Here is a 22,154-nt window from a genome sequence, read left to right on the forward strand (position 1 = left end):
AACTGTGACGTAATGCAGCCTGACAGATCAGACAAGACCACAATCCCTATTCTGTACAAAGGAACCACACAGGTAGCAAAGACATGGCTGGCGCCAACCCCCGCGCACACATTAAGCACCAATTGGACAGAAGATGTCATTAGCTGTTAGACAGGGCCTTACCTACCGGCGGATTCATCTGGTAGGGGAGGGGGGGGGCACTGATTAACAGCTGTATAACTAACTCTATGGGCAACAACTCCTAGTATATTATTCACACATTTGCCTAGAAACTACCTACTTTTTCTCCAAAAAAGGAAGCCTGTCATTGGGGCTGTCCTTAAACGCCCCCACCCACAGGATACAACACATAGCCTTACACAGGATATGTCATGTGGGCAGGGGCGTCAAGAATAGTTCCTGTACCAGGCTCCCTTTCTTTGCGAATGAGAAGTAGAGTTCTCTACACAGGATGTGTAATCTTACCTTAAGAGCCGCTTAAGGAGGATGAAATCCAGCTCGATCCAATGCGTGTACGTCCGGACAGAAGAGAATCAGGAAGAAGTGTTTAAATTAAGGGAATTGAAGGACAGGGTGGAGAAGAAGGTGAAGAAGTTAACGGGCACGGTACGGCACACACATCTTGAATCAAACTTAAGAGCCGATTGCCGATCATGAAAACCTCTTAATTACTTGTACGAATTTCGTAGCATGAATTACGTCAAGAGAGACGAACATTTCCTTCGTACTGAACAGAACAGAGGAAATGCTTCGAGAGTGTTCTTTGATAAGTATGTGAAGAAATGAGCACGAAATGGGCGCAGAATGAAGATCACTGTCTATTCTAGATGTGAGTATCATGTTTACCTGTACAGCGTAGTGAAACCCTCTCTAAATTAAGTCCTCTTATCGTTTTGGCCAAGTGAACTGAGCCGAACTAGCGAGTTGAAAAGCGATCAGTAGCCTCATTTCTATGATATCTAAGTTCTAGATTCCACCAGGGCGGCGACCTCGCTGTGGCCGAGCGATTTGACAGCTACAGACCGCTCAACAGATTTCAGAGATTCACATATTTTTACGCTTTGTGTTTTGTTGTCTTGTCAGTCCTGCTTTCACACTTTTCACGACGTTTCTCATTATGAAGTCTAAGGTTTATACAAATCTTATTGAAGTTGCAGCCAAGTCGCAGCCTGATCACCGTCTGGGGAACTGGGGTGGGGGAGCAGTAGTCTCTATCAGACTCCCGCCTGGCCGAACAGGCCTAGGGGACTTTGGTCAAGTAAGGAATAAAAGCCTAGAAGGAGTTAATTGGCCTAGAAGTGTTGACCGGCATGGCATCGCAAACTACTCCTTGGCCATCTTACTCGTGTTTTCTGTCTTATTTGGCAAATTTCTACTATTTTTCCAGCGACCTGTGGAGCCTGGTAGAGGCTAAGGAAGGAGACCGTTGAGCAAAACTCCCTGGCAATTGATACGAACTTGTCAAGTGTGTTTTGTACGGTTTGTATGTTGTGTTGTGTTTCAAATTATACTCTTGCATCATGGATCATATTCAAGTTTTGAAGTTCTGAGTCATACAAACCCTACTTTGGGGGCTTCCCTCATTCAGTGGAAATGGGACTTAAAGTAAGCAGATGTTGGGAGGGATTATACAGAACACAATCGAAATTTATCAGCTTCTCTTTGGGGAGCGTTCACGTGTACGAAAAGTGTTGACTTCTGAATAGGAATAGCGAGCAAAAGGTAAAATGTTCGTTTTCATACTTTATGAAACTCGTTGAGCGATCTGTAAATTTTCATGTCTCATCGTAGTGGAGAATTTTTCCTTCTCCACTCCCACAAATTGCTTGGAGGTCAATATTTCTGGCCAGCACTTTGTGACCATATCTGGCTGATAGCTTAGATTAACCTCCATCATCATTACTTGAGTCGCTGAACACAACAAGGTGAAAACGCACAGGATATTCCACTCGCGACAGTTGTCTCGGGACTGATGACAGGGTGCCAGCCTGGTTAGTTTACGTCCACTCCGATAGTTACAAGAAACGTTAACCTGGCCGCTAGTCTCTCTCAGGGCTGTATGCTAGGATTACTCGGAAACTCTAGCCAGCTATCCAACCCCAGGGATTTAAGGCCCCCTCTCACTTGACGTGCGGCACGCTTGCGGCATTGCTGCGTTCGTTCACTGCGGTACTGTTTTGTTATTTTCTCCGATTTGTATACTATTCAGCTTTTGAACTATAGGTAAAAGTCTGACATAGAAGACCACAAAATACACAACAAGTAAGAAAATTCGTTCTTTATCTCTGAAATTCGTTGAGCATCTTCCGAACGCAGCAATGCCGCAAGCGTGCCGCACGTCAAGTGAGAGGGGGCCTTTAGTCCTAACGCTGGGGTCACATTTACCCGGCCAGGTAGTTTTAGGGAATTCGAGGAAAAGTATGATAGAAAAGACAACAAAGCAAAACAAAATCTAAAATGAAAAAAAAGATAGTCCTTAACATGATTTTGGTATATTTCTTGACATAAAAATGCACTTTTATTTTTCGTTCCGGCCAAGCCCCGGTTTGGAATAAAATCGAACCTAGCATATTACAAGTATAAGTAAACGGTCTTCCTGAAAGTTTCCTCGGGGCAGGTTGTCCCTGAAGCCGAGGAGCTTGCCTATGTAGTCCCCGGCAACAGTCTGGGTTCATTGCTAAAGGTCGGTGGTAGCGACCACTGGAGCGGAGGTAAACTAAGCAGGACGGTACCCAGGATCCGTGGGTGCACCCAATCAGCGGGAGCGGATGCGTTTGACAATGTCCATTTTCCGCCTCAGTTGCCATGGACACCAGACTCACCTGGGCACTGTCGCGCCAATGCTGTGATCTCGGTGCTCTTAGCTTGCGGTGTTCCGTGCTTACAGTGATCATGGTGTTATTCTGCTTTTTACGATGTGGTCGCATTCATATATATGTATATGTATTTATTTGCAAAATCATGCCAGAAGCCTGATTGCATGAACATTCTCAAGAGAAAAGTAAATGAATACACAGCACACACTTTGTTTAATCCTTTACAAGTACAACCGGCATTAGAACGTGAAGATGCAGAGAGCACATATATCACGACTTATGTGGTTACTAATTCTCGGAAATAGCGACACGAGAATCGGCAAGTTGACACCATCAGCGATCAAAGACAAGTAAGTATTCCCTGTTTGAATATTTCACTTGTTCTTAGGCAAAATGTCTTCAAATATTGAGTGAAGTTTTCCGTTTACCATCATTTGCAATTTTGTCCATGAAGTTTAACTTAAAAAATACATATCATAAAGGAGTCAGAAGAACAAAAAATATCGGCTAAAACAGAAGATGAATCCCGGAGGGAAAAACAGTTCACAGAAACGGTAACCTTGCATATTAGGAAGACCTACGAGTCGGGTCGAATGAAAGATGTGATTCGAAATGTTGCCTGTATTATCTGATGATATTTGAAAGAAATCTGTGAACAAAGTAAGAATCAATTGTGTTCCTGTATTCCCGACTACCTTTACATGGATGTATTTAATTAAGTAGAATGTGTAGTCATTATTAACGGTTGTGTGTGGGAAAAGGCTTCCGTGACCCTGTCAGACAGCTGGACTTCATCAGGACAGGGCACAGACAGAAAAGAACAACCTTCTTCTGTAATAGTCTTCAATTTGTGTCCCACGAAATTTCACAAAATAAACGAATTGTGACAGCTGAATGGGCCTGTATGGCCTGATTGACAGGCCGATAGGACGGCGACCTGTCCGTCTCCAGAGACGGAGCCTTATCTGTCCGACCATCGACATTTCGCCAATTTGTTTGCGAACGCAGCAAATAATTGAGCTGTCAGAGAAGAATTAGAGTTACTGCCGCTCGCCGCGCCCGCTCAAAAGCGGCGGCAGCTCCAGCCACTGTCGCAAGTTCCTGTCCAACAAGATGGCCGGTCGGTAAATCCGCCAGACTCCTTTTCTCGCTGAAAACATATACTAGTAGAATTGAACTCTGACTCAGTGCATCTAACTCAGTGCAAGCAGTGAGTAACTCTGTGGTTTGCTGAACTGCTGGCAAATCATCCTATCCCATTTGGTCAAACTCTACTATTGTTGTTACAAAGCAAAGTAGTTTGGCAACGGCTAGGTCGGCAGGTCGCCAGAAAATTATCGGTCTCGTCTAGCTCGTCCTGCCAATTACGGAAAAATGCCGTGAGCCGCTTCACGAACATCCCTCGTGCCACACCTGCACAGAGACGCGATTTTCCCCATCACCGCGCTGCGCTGAAGAATCTGTTGACTATTGTATGAGGACGAGAACGAAAAACACTCAGAGAGGAGCTTTATTGTGTCTTTGTTGTATGTTGACAACAGTGTGGGCTTGAGGTAGAATGTTCCTCGCCAATTAGGGAAAGGTATCCTCGCCAATTATTCATAATGGGCATGAGACCATACATGTCAGAGTTTGACGTTTGAAAGACAGTTGGAACACTTGCAACTTCTTGCAAACTACGCGACGCGCTGCGAAGCATCGCAGTATAAAAATTCACCTTTCCAGGCCACCATTTTCAGGCGGCGACCGCGCTGAACTTAGATAAGAAGGACGTGCCTTGTCGAAGACAGACCAGACAACGAACAATAAGCCACATGCCACAAGACGTCCATCGCGCGACGACCTAAATCGGAATTGTGTAACACTGGATTTCATAGTTGGAATACGATGCAAAATTCCTAAAAGGCAACAAAACACATACAGTGTAAAAGGTGAAATTAGCTGAGCGATCTGTCAAGCTGTAGGTCGCAACGAGACCGTAGCCCTACTAGAAAGGGGGGATACGTTTTTCTAAACGATCATATGTTTCCGACAGTGTTTTTTTTAGATAGTCACTGAGGAAAGAAAGTGGGGGCTGTCTGAAACGGCTGATGGTTTAAAAACGAGTTTCCTGGGTGACGTTTATGCTGATTATCTCATTAACTTAACGTATAACCTTCATCGACTTAATGACAATAAATACCCCAAAGTAATAATAAACTTTACATTTATACACGTACGACTAGTAACAACTTTTTGTTACAAATCTTTATTTCAATAAACAATAGAAACAAGAGGTATAAAGATAACAAACAATTGCAAGATAAGAAAAAGACAGTAGCACGCGGACGGTTACAATGGGTAGATGGTCTAAGACAGGTGTGTCAAGACTCTATGCGTGTTTTGAGTAAAGGCCTTGACCAAGAAACAATTTGCGACAATTTTAACCTCTCTTACGAAGATTCTGATTAGAGTGTCCTTATCGACGCTTAATTACGTATCAAAAACGACAGATTTTGCTTTGGTCGCCAATAAAATGATTACCCTGTTCAGGTTATTAGCCTTGGGCGTCCCAAAACCAACACAATTTCCTTAATGTCATTAACAGATCTGTAGATCATGTCAACAAATGCTTTCCAGAAAGTCAACAGTCTATTACATAATAAAACATATGTTTGTAGCCTTTTGAGCATTTACAAAAAATACAGATATTGTTAGGTCGAATTGTCCAAGTATACATTAAGTATCCACATGGATGAATACAGTGTAATAGCTTACAATTCAAATGCGCTAATTGCTTACCAATAGGATAATATGTTTGATTTTGCCAGTTACAATTAAATTGAGCTTCCCATTTAATTTGGGCATATAGGGGTACAATTTTTGGCAACATTTCGGTACAGGTTAGAAGTTTTTCGAAAACATAAGGTAGTTATTTCAGACGTTTGTCTTCTGTGATGCATGTATTTTCTACTTTTTCATAATATATTTTTTGTGTAACAAGGACCAAAAAGCCTATGATAATTTATAAAACTTATATTAAAAAGTGGAAACGTCTGGGGGATGTTTGCTAACTTAACCTGCTTGCCAAATTTCAGCTCATTTGGCTCAAAAATGAAAAAGCAGAATCCATTTGAAGATTTGAAGATTAGAAAAGGGAGGAGAAGAAGAAAGAGAAGAGGAAGGAGAAGAAACGTGACAAAATACAAAACATGGATTGAAATATAACAACGGTTACATCACAACGACCTTGGGTTGGTGGTCCGACTTTCCGGACAAGGAAATATGTCAGAACTGCCGTAATGTTGCCATGGCAACCGCAGAAACTACGTGTTCATTACGTAGGTAATCTGACGTAGACATTTGACGTCTCTGATTCAGCCCGTAATAAAGCGTCCTAAAAGAAGAGATGGGATGGTAGGAATTTGGTCCTTACCTTCTTTCACTGCACAGGATGTGGGGGCGAGACTTGTCCACTTTACAGTGTCAAGAGGATAACTGTGACACCCACACATCCATCAATGTGAAGGTGTCACAGTTTCACTCCTCAGTTAGCTTCCTCTGGATCTGGGAATATCTTTTGTCTGTCTTTCTTTTGTCGCCTTTTGTGTGGCTTCTTCTTTTCTATGGCTTTTTTTTTGCTGATTCGCGCTGTTTTCTGATCGCTCCCATGTTCTTATATGGCCAGGCTTTGTCATAGTCTGGAAAAGACTGACTGATAGAGAGAGAGAGAGAGAGAGAGAGAGAGAGAGAGAGAGAGAATCGGTATACCAGCCAAGTGTGCGGCTCCCAGAACCTGGACCATATTATACCAAAGAGATTGATACAGTGGTTGAACATTTAGGAAACAGTGCCAAAAATAAAGCAGCCTAACCTAGAAGGTCTGCGAAAAACCTCCCACCTGTCTAGGAACCTTCGCGAAAATGTAGCCCTCAGCGTCAACAACAATTTCCACTCCGTGTCTCAAACATTGAATACCGCTCGACAAAGAATACCTCTTCCACAGCGGCGAAAACACTTAAAGATGAATTAGATGAGGTAACAGATTAATAGAAGATACTTTGAAAAGTTGATGGAGAACGCTTTCGCCATTGTCATGCTGATTCTATGACGTCATCCACCTAGTCCTAATCACCAGAGAAGATCCTACTCGTGTAATCGGCAATCCGAAGTGTTGCCGTCAAGTGGGTCTTCCTGTGCGTAAAAGCGTACAGAGCGGTTCATTCAAATACAGTAGAAGTCGGCTATTGGCATCATCGATTTGTCAGCGAATTTTACCCGTTTACCCGACTTAGTCCAATAACCCTAGGAGAGTCCAAACGATCGGCGGGGGAGGGGGGTGCTGGTTACGGACTAAGGGTTGAAATAACCATACACACACGTCAAAACTGGTATTATATACTAAATTTTATTCATGAACATGCATGTTTCATATGCAGAAGTAACATTGTAGTTAATATTTATCCAAGTTTCTTTTTTTTTCCTTTACAGGCACGTGTCCGTCATACGTAACGTTTAAGTCCGTAACGAGAAGAAATAAATATAAAACAAAATACAACATCCGCTGCGTCTCGATTCAATCACATTTCAGTGCAGAATGATATCACACACACGTTTATACATATCCGACACATCATCAACATTTTAATGTAACGTTAACATCATGTGGTAACGTTGAACTGTAAAAAAAAAATTATGCTCCGATCCACAGAAATTGTAGTTTTAGCGTGACTCTCAGCTTTAGATACCGCTGTACAGACTACATTTATCGACGTGTAATCGCTCAGACCGATCATCGTATGGTTAAACATAACATATTTACCGATAAGCATTAGTTTGATTACAACTTTTAAGCGGAAGGTACCGAAACTTTGCTGAAAATTGACGATTTTGTGAGCAATGTAGTGTAGCGCTAAACAAACAAGCATGCCGATGCCGTGGTGAATGACGCCAAAACTGTCGCTCGTCTTCCAGCCATATTTACAAACTCGGAACAAACTGGGCTAAATGCCCGAATTTATCTAACTTACAAACATTTCAGCTTCATAATGGCTGGTTTTGGGTAGACGATATTCACAAAATCAGTGGGAATTTTAGCTCGAAAATTCACAAACATCAGCGCGTATTAGACAAAAGAAAAATGGCGCCGATGCTATCCCGTCACCCTTTGCGCTTTTGTATTGCGTAACTCTCGGGTGCCGCCGGCGCGGCGTACCAGCGTTGTTTGTCCATTTCAGCGGCAATTTTGACGGTTTTGCCGATCGAATGCATTTGTAAAGGCCGCTGATAGTTCATTTTCGACTTTTTTTCTTGTTTTCTATCACATATTTACGGGCCAGTATGCGATTGACCTGACGATATTTTACCCGAATGTCCGATTTATGCCATAATAGATGATGCGATTATACCATTGTATTTACAATGGAGTGAATGGCAAATGGTTTGGGTTTTCAGAATTCTATGCAAATCCCAGACTTATGCCAATAGCAGTGATGCAATTAGTTGGTGTCCACTGTAGTGTTTTCTTTTTTTTTAAAACACAAGCTAGTCCGCAATAGTCTGGTATCCAAACCTATCATAGCATGCATCGTGCGCAAAGTAAAGGTGTGGCAGAAAGGACAACAAAACACACAAAGTGTAAAACGATTAGTTTTTATCTAGAAGATTTCTTGAACTGTCTACCAAAACGCTGAATCGTAGCGCGGGCACAGCTAGTGTTATGGCCCAGTGGGTCGGGGTGTAACCCAAATGTCGAATTTATGGGCACGCTCTAAAACAAATACCTTGGTATACTACATTTGTATCTCAGTTGTGAGCGTGTGTGAGGGCACAGACTGTAGTTTAACAGCCTATTTCCTTTGGCAAGAGAGGGGAACCAATTTAATACGAAGAATTAAGGTTAGGTTGATACAGCCAGCCATGCTGTAGCCCTGACTAAGGCTTAGGTCACATTTCCAAAGCGGGGCCCGGCCGGGCAGCTTTCGGGAGCGAAAAGAATGATATAAAATGCATCAAAATACACAAAATGTCAAATACGATTCATGGGCATAATTTCTGTATACTTCTAGGTATACATTATAATTTTTCGTTTCTTAAAACATCCCGGCCGGGCCCCACCTCCACCAAACTCCATAGCCCGCTTGAAAAATGGTAGAAATTGGCCCGATAAGGCTTAGGTCCCAATTTCCAAACCCGGGGCCCGGCCGAGTAGCTTTAGGAAACGAAAAATATGATATGAAAGGCAACAAAACACACAGAACGTATTCATAAATATAATGTGTGCATATTCCTTGATAAACACTTTTGTTTTTCGTTTCCGCAAACATCCCGGCCGGGACCCGGTTTGGGAATGGGACCTAAGCCTAAAACAGATTACATATCAATGAAGTTAGCCAGGTCCCATGCTGTACTGCCAAGCCGGTGTACACCACTGGCACGCTCTCTGTCTACTCGGCTGATTTCTAGTGTTCCTCTGCCGACCTTTAGAGTCCGTTAGAGACTATAGCACCAGGCCCAAGTGCTACCCAGGTACTCTCATTTTGAGCTACAGCTGGCTGGCGACGCTACCGTCTCGCCGCCTCCCATTTCCTAGGCTACACCTGTCGATCGGTCCGTGGGGAACTTGGGTGTCTGATTCGGCTTTGTTTTGTACAAGTCTTAACAAGAAGACGTTCTAATATGAGAAGGAAACAACGATAGTCTCGAGAACTAGTGAACTTTGTTGTGTGTAAGAGTTTTGTCAGCTATGTTCTCATCATGTGCACGGATATCTGCTTCTGAATGTTACTACAATGTTCTACAAAAATTTTAGTCTTAGGTACTACTACTAGAATTAAAAATTCTAGTCTTAGGTACTAGAATTGAATATTTCTATACCACAATGATTTAATACTTTAGGGATAAACGCTTTGAGTTCAATGTCGACTAGCAGTACATGGTCTCTTGTTAGTTGAGTAGGTTCCAGTATCTGTATGTTATACTGTACCGAACCACTATTAGAAATATAGACACAGTCTGCTTAAAGTATAACATTATTGTGTAACAATTCATTAGACAACTCAAGCGATGTTATAAGTGCAGTACACGTGGTTTATTCTTTTTTCCAGTGCAGAAATATAGACTAATGTGTCGTGTTTCATAATATAGCAAAAAGAAGCTAGCCACAAAGTGTATAAACATTCAAATGGAATAAATATGTAGCAATTCTCTTCAAAATTGATTGTCCAGCAATTCTCTTTCATTGACATTACCAGAAGGACTAATTAATAGATGATTGTCCAGTATGATATAAGCTTTCCCAAACTATGATTGTCGGTTGTCCTCTCACAAATAATACCATAAATACAAAGAGAAGCTCATCAACAAACTTTAAAGAACGTTCACAAACATTTAACAAAATAGCATTTGACACGATCTGTTATATTTACAAGAATATTTTTCAATCTCTCCTGTTCTATAAGGTCTTTACGATGAGAAGATCTGTCTACCCTTTGCGTCTATAGCGACCGGGAAGGGGAAGGGGAGGTAGGCGTAGTTTGTGGGGTAAGCCAAAGCTTTGTGGTTCCGTGGCAAGGCAAATAAGGGAAGGGACGGGTGGGGGGTGCCGGGTGCGCCTCTGTGCCGTGTGGTGGGGATACAAAGACCGGGGTGGGGGTAGGCTGGCTCGCGGAGGAAGGCTTCCCGTGGATCCGGGGCGGATATCGGGTCGTGCGGCGGGGAGAGGGAGCCGGCGGACGGGCGGTGGTCGGGAGACAGGCCGCCGAAGTAGTCGGGCGGGGGGCTGATGGAGTCGGCCGGGTAGCCGGCGGATTTCTCCTGACGACGGGTCTTGGCACGGCGGTTCTGGAACCAAACCTACAGGACGAGCAAAAATTGTGGGTAAACGTTAGTTTTCAATATTCAGTTCAAATACAACACGATGTGGTGACACATTAGAGTACTTTTTTTGCAATGACACCACGACCATAAGAGAACAAGCGATAATCAAAGGTACAGACAGGTCTGATGTCGAGGACTAAATGCACATCGATTTAGATACGGTTTGTCAAACGCAACTTCTTGTGTTTCATTCGGAAAACCAATATGAAGTCTTCAGTTTCAAGGAAAGTTCCATACGCAAGATTTTTCACAAACAAACCTTAATACATCCTGTTTGTAATTTGAAGATAATTTTCCGCCTAACCATGAAATTACTATAGTTGGGTAAAAATATACCGGATGACTAATAATCATGCATCAAAAACGGCCACCCAAATGGACGGGAGGAAATTTGACCACTGCACAAATAACAAAGGTTGCTATGTCTAATACACGGAGAAAATGTTACTTTCTTTGTTAGTCGACGTTTTAACTGGTGCAACCATTAAAACTGGCCGTATTTAATTATTCCACCATACAATTACCAATTTCTGTTAAAAGCATTAGCCAAGCAATTTCATCGCACAACAGATCTAGAGGGGTACTAATGAGACAGAGTAGAATATGTACACTTGTTAAAGTCATTCGAGCTTTCCTTACCTGAATTCTGGCCTCCGTCAGCTCCAGTTTGTTGGCGAGTTCCTCACGCATGCTGAGATCGGGGTATGGCGTCCTGTCGTAGGCCAGCTCCAGTTCGTGGATCTGGAACGTGGTGAAGGTGGTCCTGTTACGGCGGGGCCGGCACATCTTGCCCGACGACACCGCTGCCTCGGCCCGGTCCTCGGACGTCGGGCTCGACAGGTTCACTGGCGAGGGTGAGCGCGTGGTTTCCCGACGATCTTCCCTCCTCTGTCCTGCTGGTTTGACCGGATCGTCCTTGGGGACGGGTCGGCGGGGGGACGAGCAGGTGGCTGTCGGCGGCGCCCTGCTGTTTCCCCCTGAGGAAGGGGCGAGAAGACCCCGCTCTCTCGGCCCTGGAGAAGCCCGGCCACTCGTGGACAAGCAAATAGGACTATCCGAAACTGCAAGTCAGAGGGAGAACAGCGGTTAAGATTGTTTCTCTAACTTAAATCAAACTCAGAGAGAAGACTGGTGCTGTTCAGTCTAAAACTTGGTTTCTCATTGTGTTGGAAATCGCAGTACAGCTTTGCTTCAGAATTAGTGATATGATCGCCGACTGCCTCAAATTTTCTACGTGGCGAAAATCTGTGCAGTTGTAAGGTGTTTTCACTGCCTAACCAGAACTTTGAGAATGATCACCACATTTTCTCCAGACGCAAAAAAAAGTAGAGAAACATATCAGTCTAACCAGTGGATCGAAACATAGAAAACCTGGCCCGATTTTCCTAATGAATAACCACCGGTCATCAAACCAGCGTAAATTTGCTATCAAGGATTAGAAAAACATGAAAGGAAAGTCATTTGAGGTAGATGGAACCCGTCAGCTCACCTGTTTCTTGTGCGTCGGTGTGGGGAGTTTTCCCCTGGACGGAGTGTGCCAGGATCCAGTCTATGGTGAAGGTGTTGGGTCTCTGGGCGGTGACGTCCCGATCCAAGCGGGGGCTGGGCAGGTGGGTACTTCCCTCGGGCACGGTCTTCATGGTTTACACAGCACACGTGAAGAAAACGACGAAGATAAAAACTGCGGCGCGCCGTACAGCGTTTTTACGACCGAATGGATTGTTCTCTCCGGTGTTCGGGTGGTGGCACTGGTGTTCTCTGTTGGACGGGGCTGGATTATAAAGGCTGGAAAACAATGAAAGGTGGGAGGAGTTTGGGAGAGAGGATTTTGGAACTACCTGCCTGTCAATCACACTGCCTAACCAGCAGGGCGGGATTTCACCGCAGGCGCTCATTATCCCGCCATTGTCCTCCTGATTACCCAGATTAGCGAGACAACCTCACGGAGAGAGTCCTAATAAACTGGTGCGAACTGCACGTACCGTACTGTAGCAGGCATCGGGCAGTGTAAGCCGACAGGGGGAGGGAGAAGGGGGTGTTTGATGATTTGGGGCAGAACAGCTGGTGTGCTACGTCAAAAAACTCAAATGGCGGTTATACCGGCTGACGAATTCAGATTAAGTGCTTCTGATCTATCCTATGAGTAACTACCTTTTGGCGTATCTTATTACCTGGATGTCTAACCTACATCGACGTATCCTTGTAGATGTTACTTTTATCTGAGACAAAAACAGACTTACAAATCCTTCCGGTGCACTGTCTGGTTTATAGTTCTTTTGGAGAGCATGGAGTTCCAATCTGTTTAATGATTTAATGTTCACACACCAGGGCCTTCCGACGACTGCACTCGTACTCCCGACCACGAACCAACCATTTCGGCGCTTAGTTTGAAATCCATCACATTCTATTTCCAGTTATGACTTTTTCGAGTTTGATTTGCTAAAGTTTATAGTAGATGATAGTAGGCTGGTGCAGACGACTTTGAAAGACAAGTATATAGGCATCCTCGCCGACCAACTCCCAACCACAGACTATCTCCCAAATGTGGTCTGGAGAAGTTCGGCAGGCCACGGTCGGCTATGTGTGATGGGGGCTTTACAGCATGTGCAATATGTTATCTATTCATTTATAACATATATATTGAGAGGTGTGGTGATAACTTAATAACTCTATATAAGAATTTGCGACATCTTTACAGTTCATTGTCTCGAAAATTGTTGCTTTTTTTTCTTCTTAGCATCTTCTGGCACAATTCTCTCTCCCGCTTCGCCAAGAGCATTTTCTGCTCATTTCTGAAATCACTTCTTTTCAGCTCATGCACTACACAAACGGATGGCTTTTGTGCCATTCCAAGTATCAGAAGATAAACACAACACAGTGTATTGTCTCTAACTTTACAACGATCGATAGGAAAATGTCCTGACATACTCTAAAATTGTTTGGAACAATGTCTTTTCTTCTGTCGTTACTGAACCAACTGGGTTCTAAGGAATTCCAAAAGGTTGCCAAAAACTTTGTCTGAAGTCATGCTTGAGTTTACTCGTTCCACGCCTTTTCTCCGACTGTCACAATCGTTCAAGGAGGAAGCCGGGTTAAGAGTTTCCAGATTCTAGAGCGCCCTCATGACGGCTCGGGACATCAGTGCACCATGGAAGGCGTTCAAAGACTCTAAAAATATGAGAAAATAACACAAGATATGACTCGGAAACGAGGGGAAAATAGTGAATTAATGTCGCAGAGATGGAAGAAGACACAGCGGAAAAGCGAGAACAATGAAGTTATGTATATATGCCTGAAACTACACAGGAAATATATTAGGGTGTGCTTGTTTCGCACTGTGTACGCATCCTACAAAGAAGAATGGACTAGTCCCCGTTCGCGTGCGTGCAGCGTTCTGGTGTCGCCGTCCAGACCGACGCGACTAAAGTTTAATTGTGTGGAAGTGAGCCGGGCTCAACAGGTCTCATCTGTCAACAACAGGCGACATCGTCATCACAACTTCCACACAACATTCGGGCTGGGTTTGCCTGGATCCGGCTCTGACGCCAAGGTTTCAAAACGGTTCGAAAGCACGCGTTATTGCTGTGAGAGTAGAAAGTCGGTATGAGACCACGTTTATGTGTTCTTATCACACATAGTCGATTGACGATACGAAGTGAACACGCAGACAAAAGATTCATTTAGTGGCGCCTGAAAAGCCGAAGGACAGTCGCATGAAAACGTGTCAGTCCTAACTGTTATCAAGAAGAAAGCCAAGCTTTTGCGATTTCAAAGACAGTCAAGATATGTGCTAGCTAAAAAGAATACATGCAAGGATTGGATTTTTCTGAGTTGTAACATTGGTAAAAATAAGCAAATTACAGTGTACTGACAGTGTCTATGGTTTCACTATAACCAGTAAAGATATGAGAGTATGAAATCGTTACTAAGGCTTAGTGATAACTGTGGATCCTTTTCCGTACGCACATCCTCGTCCATTACTGGATTTACCTGACAAGGATTATGAAGACAACTTCCTCACAGCATGGACGTTATATTGAAGAAAACGTTCAGAATTCGAACAAAACAGGAACTGATTGACCCGTAATTTGCCAATAAAAGCGCGCGAAAAACTCTCATTGACGACATAAACACCGGTGAATACGTCCTTTCAGCGGGCATTACGCCTGAATCCCTCGCCTCGAGAGCTCCTTTCCACAAGAATCAGTTAATAAACTACTTCCCCACCCTAATTGTGTAATCCTCTGGTCGTAATCCATTGCGACCAAATCTATTAGTCTGTTGGCCATTGTTCTGTTATTTAATGACGCCATTGTTCGGTTCTATTAACAGAACGATTATCACGGACTTGTGTTAATGGAAGTATTTGTACTTCCCACCCACCCATTTTGGTTCTGCGTCCAAATCTCATAACGCACAAAGATTATGGGTTTTGCCGTTCATGTCGAGTATTTGTTCGCCAGTCCTCTAAAAGACACTCATAAAAGAAGCAGATTTCCCAGAAGTACCTTGAGCCATCCACACACCTTACGGTTATACCGAACAGGGGAATCTGAACATGATTCTATCTTACGTAGTTTTATATCACTAGAACAGATACAATCTGTCGGCATAATTCACAGCTAACCTACAATGGTTGAGGATCTGTCTTTTGGGCTAATTTCTAGTAGTAGTATCCTAGCTACCTCTGCTGGGAACAAGTTAAGAATTACAAAATGAAGTAAAAGGAAGCACGAAACTGAAGTTTTCATCTGAAACGTGCTACTGATATGTGCATAGTATTTACGATATCTGGCCTTTTCTACTCATACAAGAGTTGAATAGTTTGTGCACGTGTTAATAAACACTCATGCAAGAGTTGAAGAACTTGTGTACGTCTTCATGAATTTAACAATGCAAGTCGTCATCATTTTCGGACGCACAAGATACTAGTTTGCGTCACACATAGGTGGTGCTTACGATAGAACTACAAAGTACATTTCTATCTTTACATTTCCACCCCACGATGACCAAATGCAGTGTTAGATTCAGACATGTGCAATAACATGTAGTAAGGTGCAGTATCTTTTTGTCGAACAATATTGTTGATAAGTCTTTGATTAGACATCGACTGTTGAAACGCTAGAAAGAGAGAGTCGACACTTCATATAATATGATGACGCAAGTTGTATGACGCCAACGTCTACCTTTGCTTACATAGAAACTAATGTAGAATTTCAATATTGTTTGGTGCACTTTCTTCTTAGCACAAGAGTCCAATTAACAAGCAAAAACAGAGGAATCTATCTTCTAACTAATGAGTAATGTCTACAGATAGATAAATCTCTTGGTAATGTATTTTCATCGGTGTGACAAGTGATCTCAACGCAGACGATCATTCCAAACTTCTTTTAGGCGAGTATAGATTTTCTCAGTAGTGTCCATGTAGCGTTAACTCCCCGGACAAACGGAGTATCTGACTCTACTAATGCAGCTTTAGTAATCCTGGGATATGCGCACTTCAGATATCCTAGGAACATCGTTTTAGTTTACGGTGGCAGTCTTAGGGCACTTGGTGGAGTTCTGAAAGTTGACCTTACGCTTTCTCCTATTCCTATCAATACTAGGAAGACGTGGCCTCCACCAGGACTCCCTAGGGATGTATGTAGGGTAGAATTAGGCAAAGATATATGATGAATAGTTGGCCAGAACAGTCAGTACGCGGGAAGGCATCATTTCCCCTTTGCGCAGGCAAATGTTATAGTGGCTAACCGTGGCAAATCTTCTCCCTATAGCCAACTTAGTTGGTCTGTTGGAGACCGAAACAGACGCACAAAACAAACCGGTGCCCTACATCTGCTTGGAGCTTGCTAACAAGGTGGTCCTAGTGTGTGTCACAGCCTGCCCGTCTCCTGTCTAACAATAGTTGTCCTCCTCCCCGCCAGTCCGGAGCCGGGCTGCGGAAACAGAGAAAATAAGCCGGTGTACCCCCTGCCCTCCCCCCGCGTAATCCCCACCGACCAAATCCTCGCCACGCAAGCCTATTACTGTGTTTCAATTATTCCAGGGTGTAATCTGTGTATTGTGCGCATTGTTGACGCATGGATTAGACTTGTACTCGTGGTAATGGGAACTTGTTCCCCCCGCCCACCCATTCTGAGTTGTGTACACATGTCTCGATCCAGAGCAATTCTTCTACATGCTGAATATGTAAAAGATAGATTCCATATGAATTTGTATAGTGCATGTAGCTGAATTGATTGATGGCGATATGGGGTATTTTCGATAAATCTTTCAGATTTCGCAAAAAAAAAACACGGAAAAATGTACTAAATTTCCGCTGTGGTAGTTAAGTTGATACGCAGTCCCAGTAAATACGAAATACATATTGACAGACAAAGTGTTTATTTTGTCTTCAGTGCTTCCAGTATTTGTTCATTAGACGTTTGACAAAAGATTAGATAAGATGAAATGCAGAGTGTAGAATAAAGCAGCAATCCTTGCGTCACTTTCTGACAATGTAAACAGTGTCCTGTTATCAAGAAAAACAGTTCCGAGTAAGGGCAAAACTTACCACGCACGTCTACATGGGCAAACAGCGAGGATCTTCTATTTGTTTCAGATCGGCACGAACACGCGATACAAAATCTTTTCTCCAAACTTTTCCTTAGTAAATCCCGTTATACGTATTACCAACTACGTGTATATGCCTGTTTGTGAATGAATTCAGTCAGTCTCCACTAATAATATTCTTCACTTATAACATTCTCCACTGATAGTATTGCTACTAGGATGGCGATTGTAAAACAGCGGACAAACACACAAGGCTGATGCGAGGGACAGAAACAGCGAAGTATTCTAAGATTGTTGTTAGAATCATTAATGATAAAAACGCATAGCTATAGATTACGGAAGGCTTCAACATAATGTGTCATAGAAATGCGTCATGAAGTAATAAGAGAAAATCTACAAGTCAGACAAAACAAACATCCTTCTCGTTTCATAAGTGAATGATGACGTAAATCATCAATAAATTTCATTGCTTGACACTAGAAAATACAAACATCTTGCTTTTACCGAACATTCGTCGGTGGTCAACAACTCTTCACTTGTGATTGTCTGATATATACTCTTCAAGCAGTGGCTCGACTGCGGTCGGATATTAACGTGTTTATATGCGTTTTTGTCGCGATGTCTATCAGTCAGTCAGTCAGTCAGTCAGTCAGATGTCTATTTCGTCCCCTTTTCTTTATGTCCTCCACCGAAATACTTGCAACAAAATAGTAAGCTTAAGCTTAGACCCAACAAAAAAGCATAAAAACTTTCAAAACGTCAAAAATCAACCCTAGCCGAACCTATACTTGGAGAGTGTCTGAGATCAGTCTTAAAGTTCTATCAGGATAAAGAAGATTGACGTCAACGAGCAAGATTTCTGTGATTAACAGTCGCACCAGACGGAGGTCCTTTCTAGTCTCTACCAGACTCTATAGTCCACTGGAACAATAATAGAAATGGGCCGAACTGACAGATAACCTGACAGAAGAGTAGCGTATGATCTACTCCTATGCCGGCCGGCCAACTTGCCTGGCATATTATTTTCCTGTTTGGTCGATTTCTACTGTTTTCCAACAACCATGTCTTTCCTGTGTGGTTGCAAAAAGAATAGTAGAAATTGGGCAAACATTCTGACTAATTTCCCAGAGGAATTAATAAACCTATTATGTCCTTTCTTTGACCGGCTCTTTAAGCAAATAAATTCCGAAATCATATCCAGTGGCTTGAGTAACTACCATTTGGCGTAATTACATGGATGTCCAACCTTCATAGACGTAAATTACTCCATTATAGGCTGATTTCTGCTATGTTTTTGTAATGCCGAAGACTTGAACCAGGAAGAAGAGTGGTTGGTGGCTGCGCAAAAGTGAAGATACGTTTTGGTTCGATGTAACCATTTCACTTCTGATGATCGTTCATTTTTCATAGCATCATTTTTCAGACGGTCGTGGGATTCTTTTTTTCCTTATTTTTACAACACCTTATCATACCTGTTCCTAGTTTTTTTTTTACAAATTTAAATCGAAGGATTCTGAGACACAGAAGAACACATATGGTAGTGTAGGAGTGGCCAAATCTTATAGACAACGGAAAAATGCCAATTTAGTCCTAATCAAACAGTTGAATCACTCTGTTTGTGTCACTCCTGTCCTATCAGAGAGGGGACAATGTCAGGCAACGACCTGGATCATTTGATAATTACTTATCTAATTAGCGCTGATTGGGTGGGAGGGGTAGCTATGGGGGCTCCTGCTGTAGGTGTTAACAGGGGGAATTAGGGTCACCTCTGGGGGCTTGTGCAGATTAGGAGCCACCCTTCTGAGGTGGACGTCAGGCAAATGTTCAACTGGGCGTTTCGGTCTGAATCTTCAAACTCTTTCCCATCTTGTGATTCACTTTGTCTGTTCTTAGAAAATGGAAATCTTTGTCCCAACCAGTTCGTCCTATTTCATCACAATAAGAACGCTCTCAGACTCTTTCTGCAGTCCACCGGAGCTTGTTGTCTCCACCTGCCTGTACCCAAGCCGAGGACGGCCCTTGTTTACGGAGCTGACAGGGTTCCGTATGTTAGCCAATTTGAGGGTCATTCAGAGCGGGCTTAGTGGATTAACGGTAGTAATGGGTAATCCCATTGTGGAGTAATTGGGAGGGCGGAGAAGCGGGGAGGGAGGCCCGCAGCGATAATCCTGGCCATTCTGCACGGTGCTCGGGGACATCCGGGCAGTGAACACAACCTTACACTTGTCCCAGGACACCCGGGCGGTGAACACAACCTTACACTTGTCCCAGGACATCCGGGCCGTGAACACAACCTTACACTTGTCCCAGGACATCCGGGCCGTGAACACAACCTTACACTTGTCCCAGGACATCCGGGCCGTGAACACAACCTTACACTTGTCCCAGGACATCCGGGCAGTGAACACAACCTTACACTTGTCCGAGGACATCCGGGCCGTGAACACAACCTTACACTTGTCCCAGGACATCCGGGCCGTGAACACAACCTTACACTTGTCCCAGGACATCCGGGCCGTGAACACAACCTTACACTTGTCCCAGGACATCCGGGCCGTGAACACAACCTTACACTTGTCCCGGGACATCCGGGCCGTGAAAACAACCTTACACTTGTCCCGGGACATCCGGGCCGTGAACACAACCTTACACTTGTCCCAGGACACCCGGGCCGTGAACACAACCTTACACTTGTCCCAGGACACCCGGGCCGTGAACACAACCTTACACTTGTCCCAGGACATCCGGGCGGTGAACACAACCTTACACTTGTCCCAGGACATCCGGGCGGTGAACACAAACTTACACTTGTCTAGCCTTCGGGACAAACCTCGTAGGGCTTCTAATAGCTATTTTTACCTACTCTCCAAGCAAAGATTAGGCTCCGGCTGTCTTAAGGCGTGTTTATAGGCGTTTTTGTTCGGCTTTCTATTTTGTACCGTTTCTACCTGTCCGCCGAACTCTAGTTGTTTGTAAATGGAGCAGGCTCTGATAGGTATCAGAAAACTGCGCGTAGTAGATGCAATCAAATCGTGTGGTGGCGTACACGTCTGCAACAGAGGTTCGAACTTGTCTAATCACAAGGGCAGAGAATTTCCCAGCAGATGTAGTTGTTCGGATGGGTTTGAACAGCTTTCTTCTTCTTTTTATATACTTGTACAAATTGAGTGTGCAAGCAAGGTTCATAAAACAGTCATAAGACATTCCAGAATCATAAAACGTTCCCCACTTACCTTACTGCAACTCTCTAGGAAATTTGTTATCAATTCGAATTTTATCGACGCGATATTTTCTTAGACTGGACATTTACCAGTCCGAAGAAAGACATACTTAGTATCGCATTCATGAAATGAGTATAGTGAACACAGCGAATAGGATGTGCTTTTCTGTGACTTTTCCCCGGGCCCAGCTAGAGGATCCCCCTCCCCCGGGAGCACATGTGCGGAAACCCGTAGGTTGGTCCTCTGTGTTCTGCCCCTCCTCCACAATTACCGACCATACAACATGCAATTATCAATTAGCAGACGTCCCACGGAGACTTTTCTTCAAGATAAGGAATAACAGAAAACTGATAATATTGTGATTTAACAATTTCAGCCGCCACAGCTGCCCAGTCATCAACGTGCGGAAGTTTGGCGTTTAGTCTGCAACCTCCATGTGACAGTAGCTGGGGACATATTGTCATTTCACGCCGCAAGAAGTAGTTTGGAACGGCATCGTTTACACAACAAAATAGTTAAAAAGACCTATGGCATACGCTTGTGGTAAGTTTCTCTCAATAAATGACATTTTCAGCCATCCAATATGCATAGTCTTCTCACTCATGTTGACACTGAAATAATTTGGATCAATGATTTGCCAGAGGAGTAAGCTGGTCAAACAAGCTCTGCACTTTTCTTATAATAGTTCAATCACTTCCCGCTTTTGGACAACATCTATCATTCACTAAACAATTTTGGTACTGTTCCATCAGCGCCTTGGAAACGAGTGTTATCGTAGCCTGCAGTACGTTCATTTTCCGCACGATGTCAGAATAGAGTGGTCGAGGTATGATGTGACGCTTACGTAACGTAATGAAGCTTGGAAGGATGATGTTTGCGGTGCCATTTAAAAATACCCTGATGTGAATATCATTACTGCCATTAGTAATATAACAATAAAATGGCACTTACTCAGTTGATATTCACAGTATCATCCGATGATGGACAACACCGAAAGCTTCAATACAGCGACTGGTAACTCCCACAGTTATAAATATACCTCGTGTATAGATCATGGCATCAACTGAATACCTTCGACATCAAAAGCGAAGCTTTCTACACAAAGGTTGTTAATAACAACATTTTCTCGGTGCCACGTTTCAGCCCCTGAATAAAGTGGTTGCCGTAAGTCAGTACTTTTCATTGGGTAATCCGCTGCCTCATTGGTCTGTTAAACTAAGGAAGCAGAAAGGAGTTCACTATTCCTGACTCATTCCGCCAGTCCACCAGAAGGCGATCGAATTTGTGAAACCCTTGACTTCATAGTTGGAATATCATGCAAAATCTAAAAGTTTAACTGAAAAGACACGGCTTAGTTCGTTAAACAGTGATTTGATGAGCATATGTGTCTGTGAATAAGCTTCATTAGAACGTCCACGTCTCCCGTGGATGAATGAAACGAGTCCATTCTGTGCCTTCTGCATTCAGATACGTTTCTGAAGACATGAAGCTCTTTTAGGATCATTTCACTACTAGATTAATTGATTGAGTCCTTCTATTGTTAAACGTACTTATTTATGGCATAACATTTCAATAACATGTACCAGAGACATATCTTCAATTGATGGTTGTCAGGGCAGCGTTAGCGACGTGAAACGGTGGCAACACAGACGTACCTTAGGGCTGACATTTTCTGTGCGCAATCAGTAGGTGCGGTCGATAGATTATC

General features: G+C 43.4%; 1 protein-coding gene across 1 annotated transcript; it reads right to left on the reverse strand.

The window, feature by feature from the left end:
- Nucleotides 1-9,861: 9,861 nt before the first annotated feature.
- LOC118409945 (homeobox protein prophet of Pit-1-like) lies at nt 9,862-12,461 on the reverse strand. Its single transcript, XM_035811358.1, has 3 exons — nt 12,163-12,461; nt 11,313-11,734; nt 9,862-10,649 (listed from the first exon to the last, which is right to left on the reverse strand). Exons 1-3 carry the CDS (start codon nt 12,311-12,313, stop codon nt 10,260-10,262), a joined length of 963 nt encoding a protein of 320 aa, XP_035667251.1. The 5' UTR covers nt 12,314-12,461; the 3' UTR covers nt 9,862-10,259.
- Between the last annotated feature and the right edge of the window lie 9,693 nt (nt 12,462-22,154).

This window comes from Branchiostoma floridae, chromosome 2 (genome assembly GCF_000003815.2).
Source record: "Branchiostoma floridae strain S238N-H82 chromosome 2, Bfl_VNyyK, whole genome shotgun sequence".
In the NCBI taxonomy this organism is placed as follows: Eukaryota; Metazoa; Chordata; class Leptocardii; order Amphioxiformes; family Branchiostomatidae; genus Branchiostoma; species Branchiostoma floridae.

Coding starts and splice junctions, on each gene's coding strand:
- LOC118409945 (XM_035811358.1), bottom strand. CDS start 12,313: ATGAAGACCGTGCCCGAGGGAAGTACCCACCTGCCCAGCCCCCGCTTG. Junction 11,735..12,162: donor CACCGACGCACAAGAAACAG/GTGAGCTGACGG, acceptor TCTGACTTGCAG/TTTCGGATAGTCCTATTTGC. Junction 10,650..11,312: donor TGACGGAGGCCAGAATTCAG/GTAAGGAAAGCT, acceptor CTCGTCCTGTAG/GTTTGGTTCCAGAACCGCCG.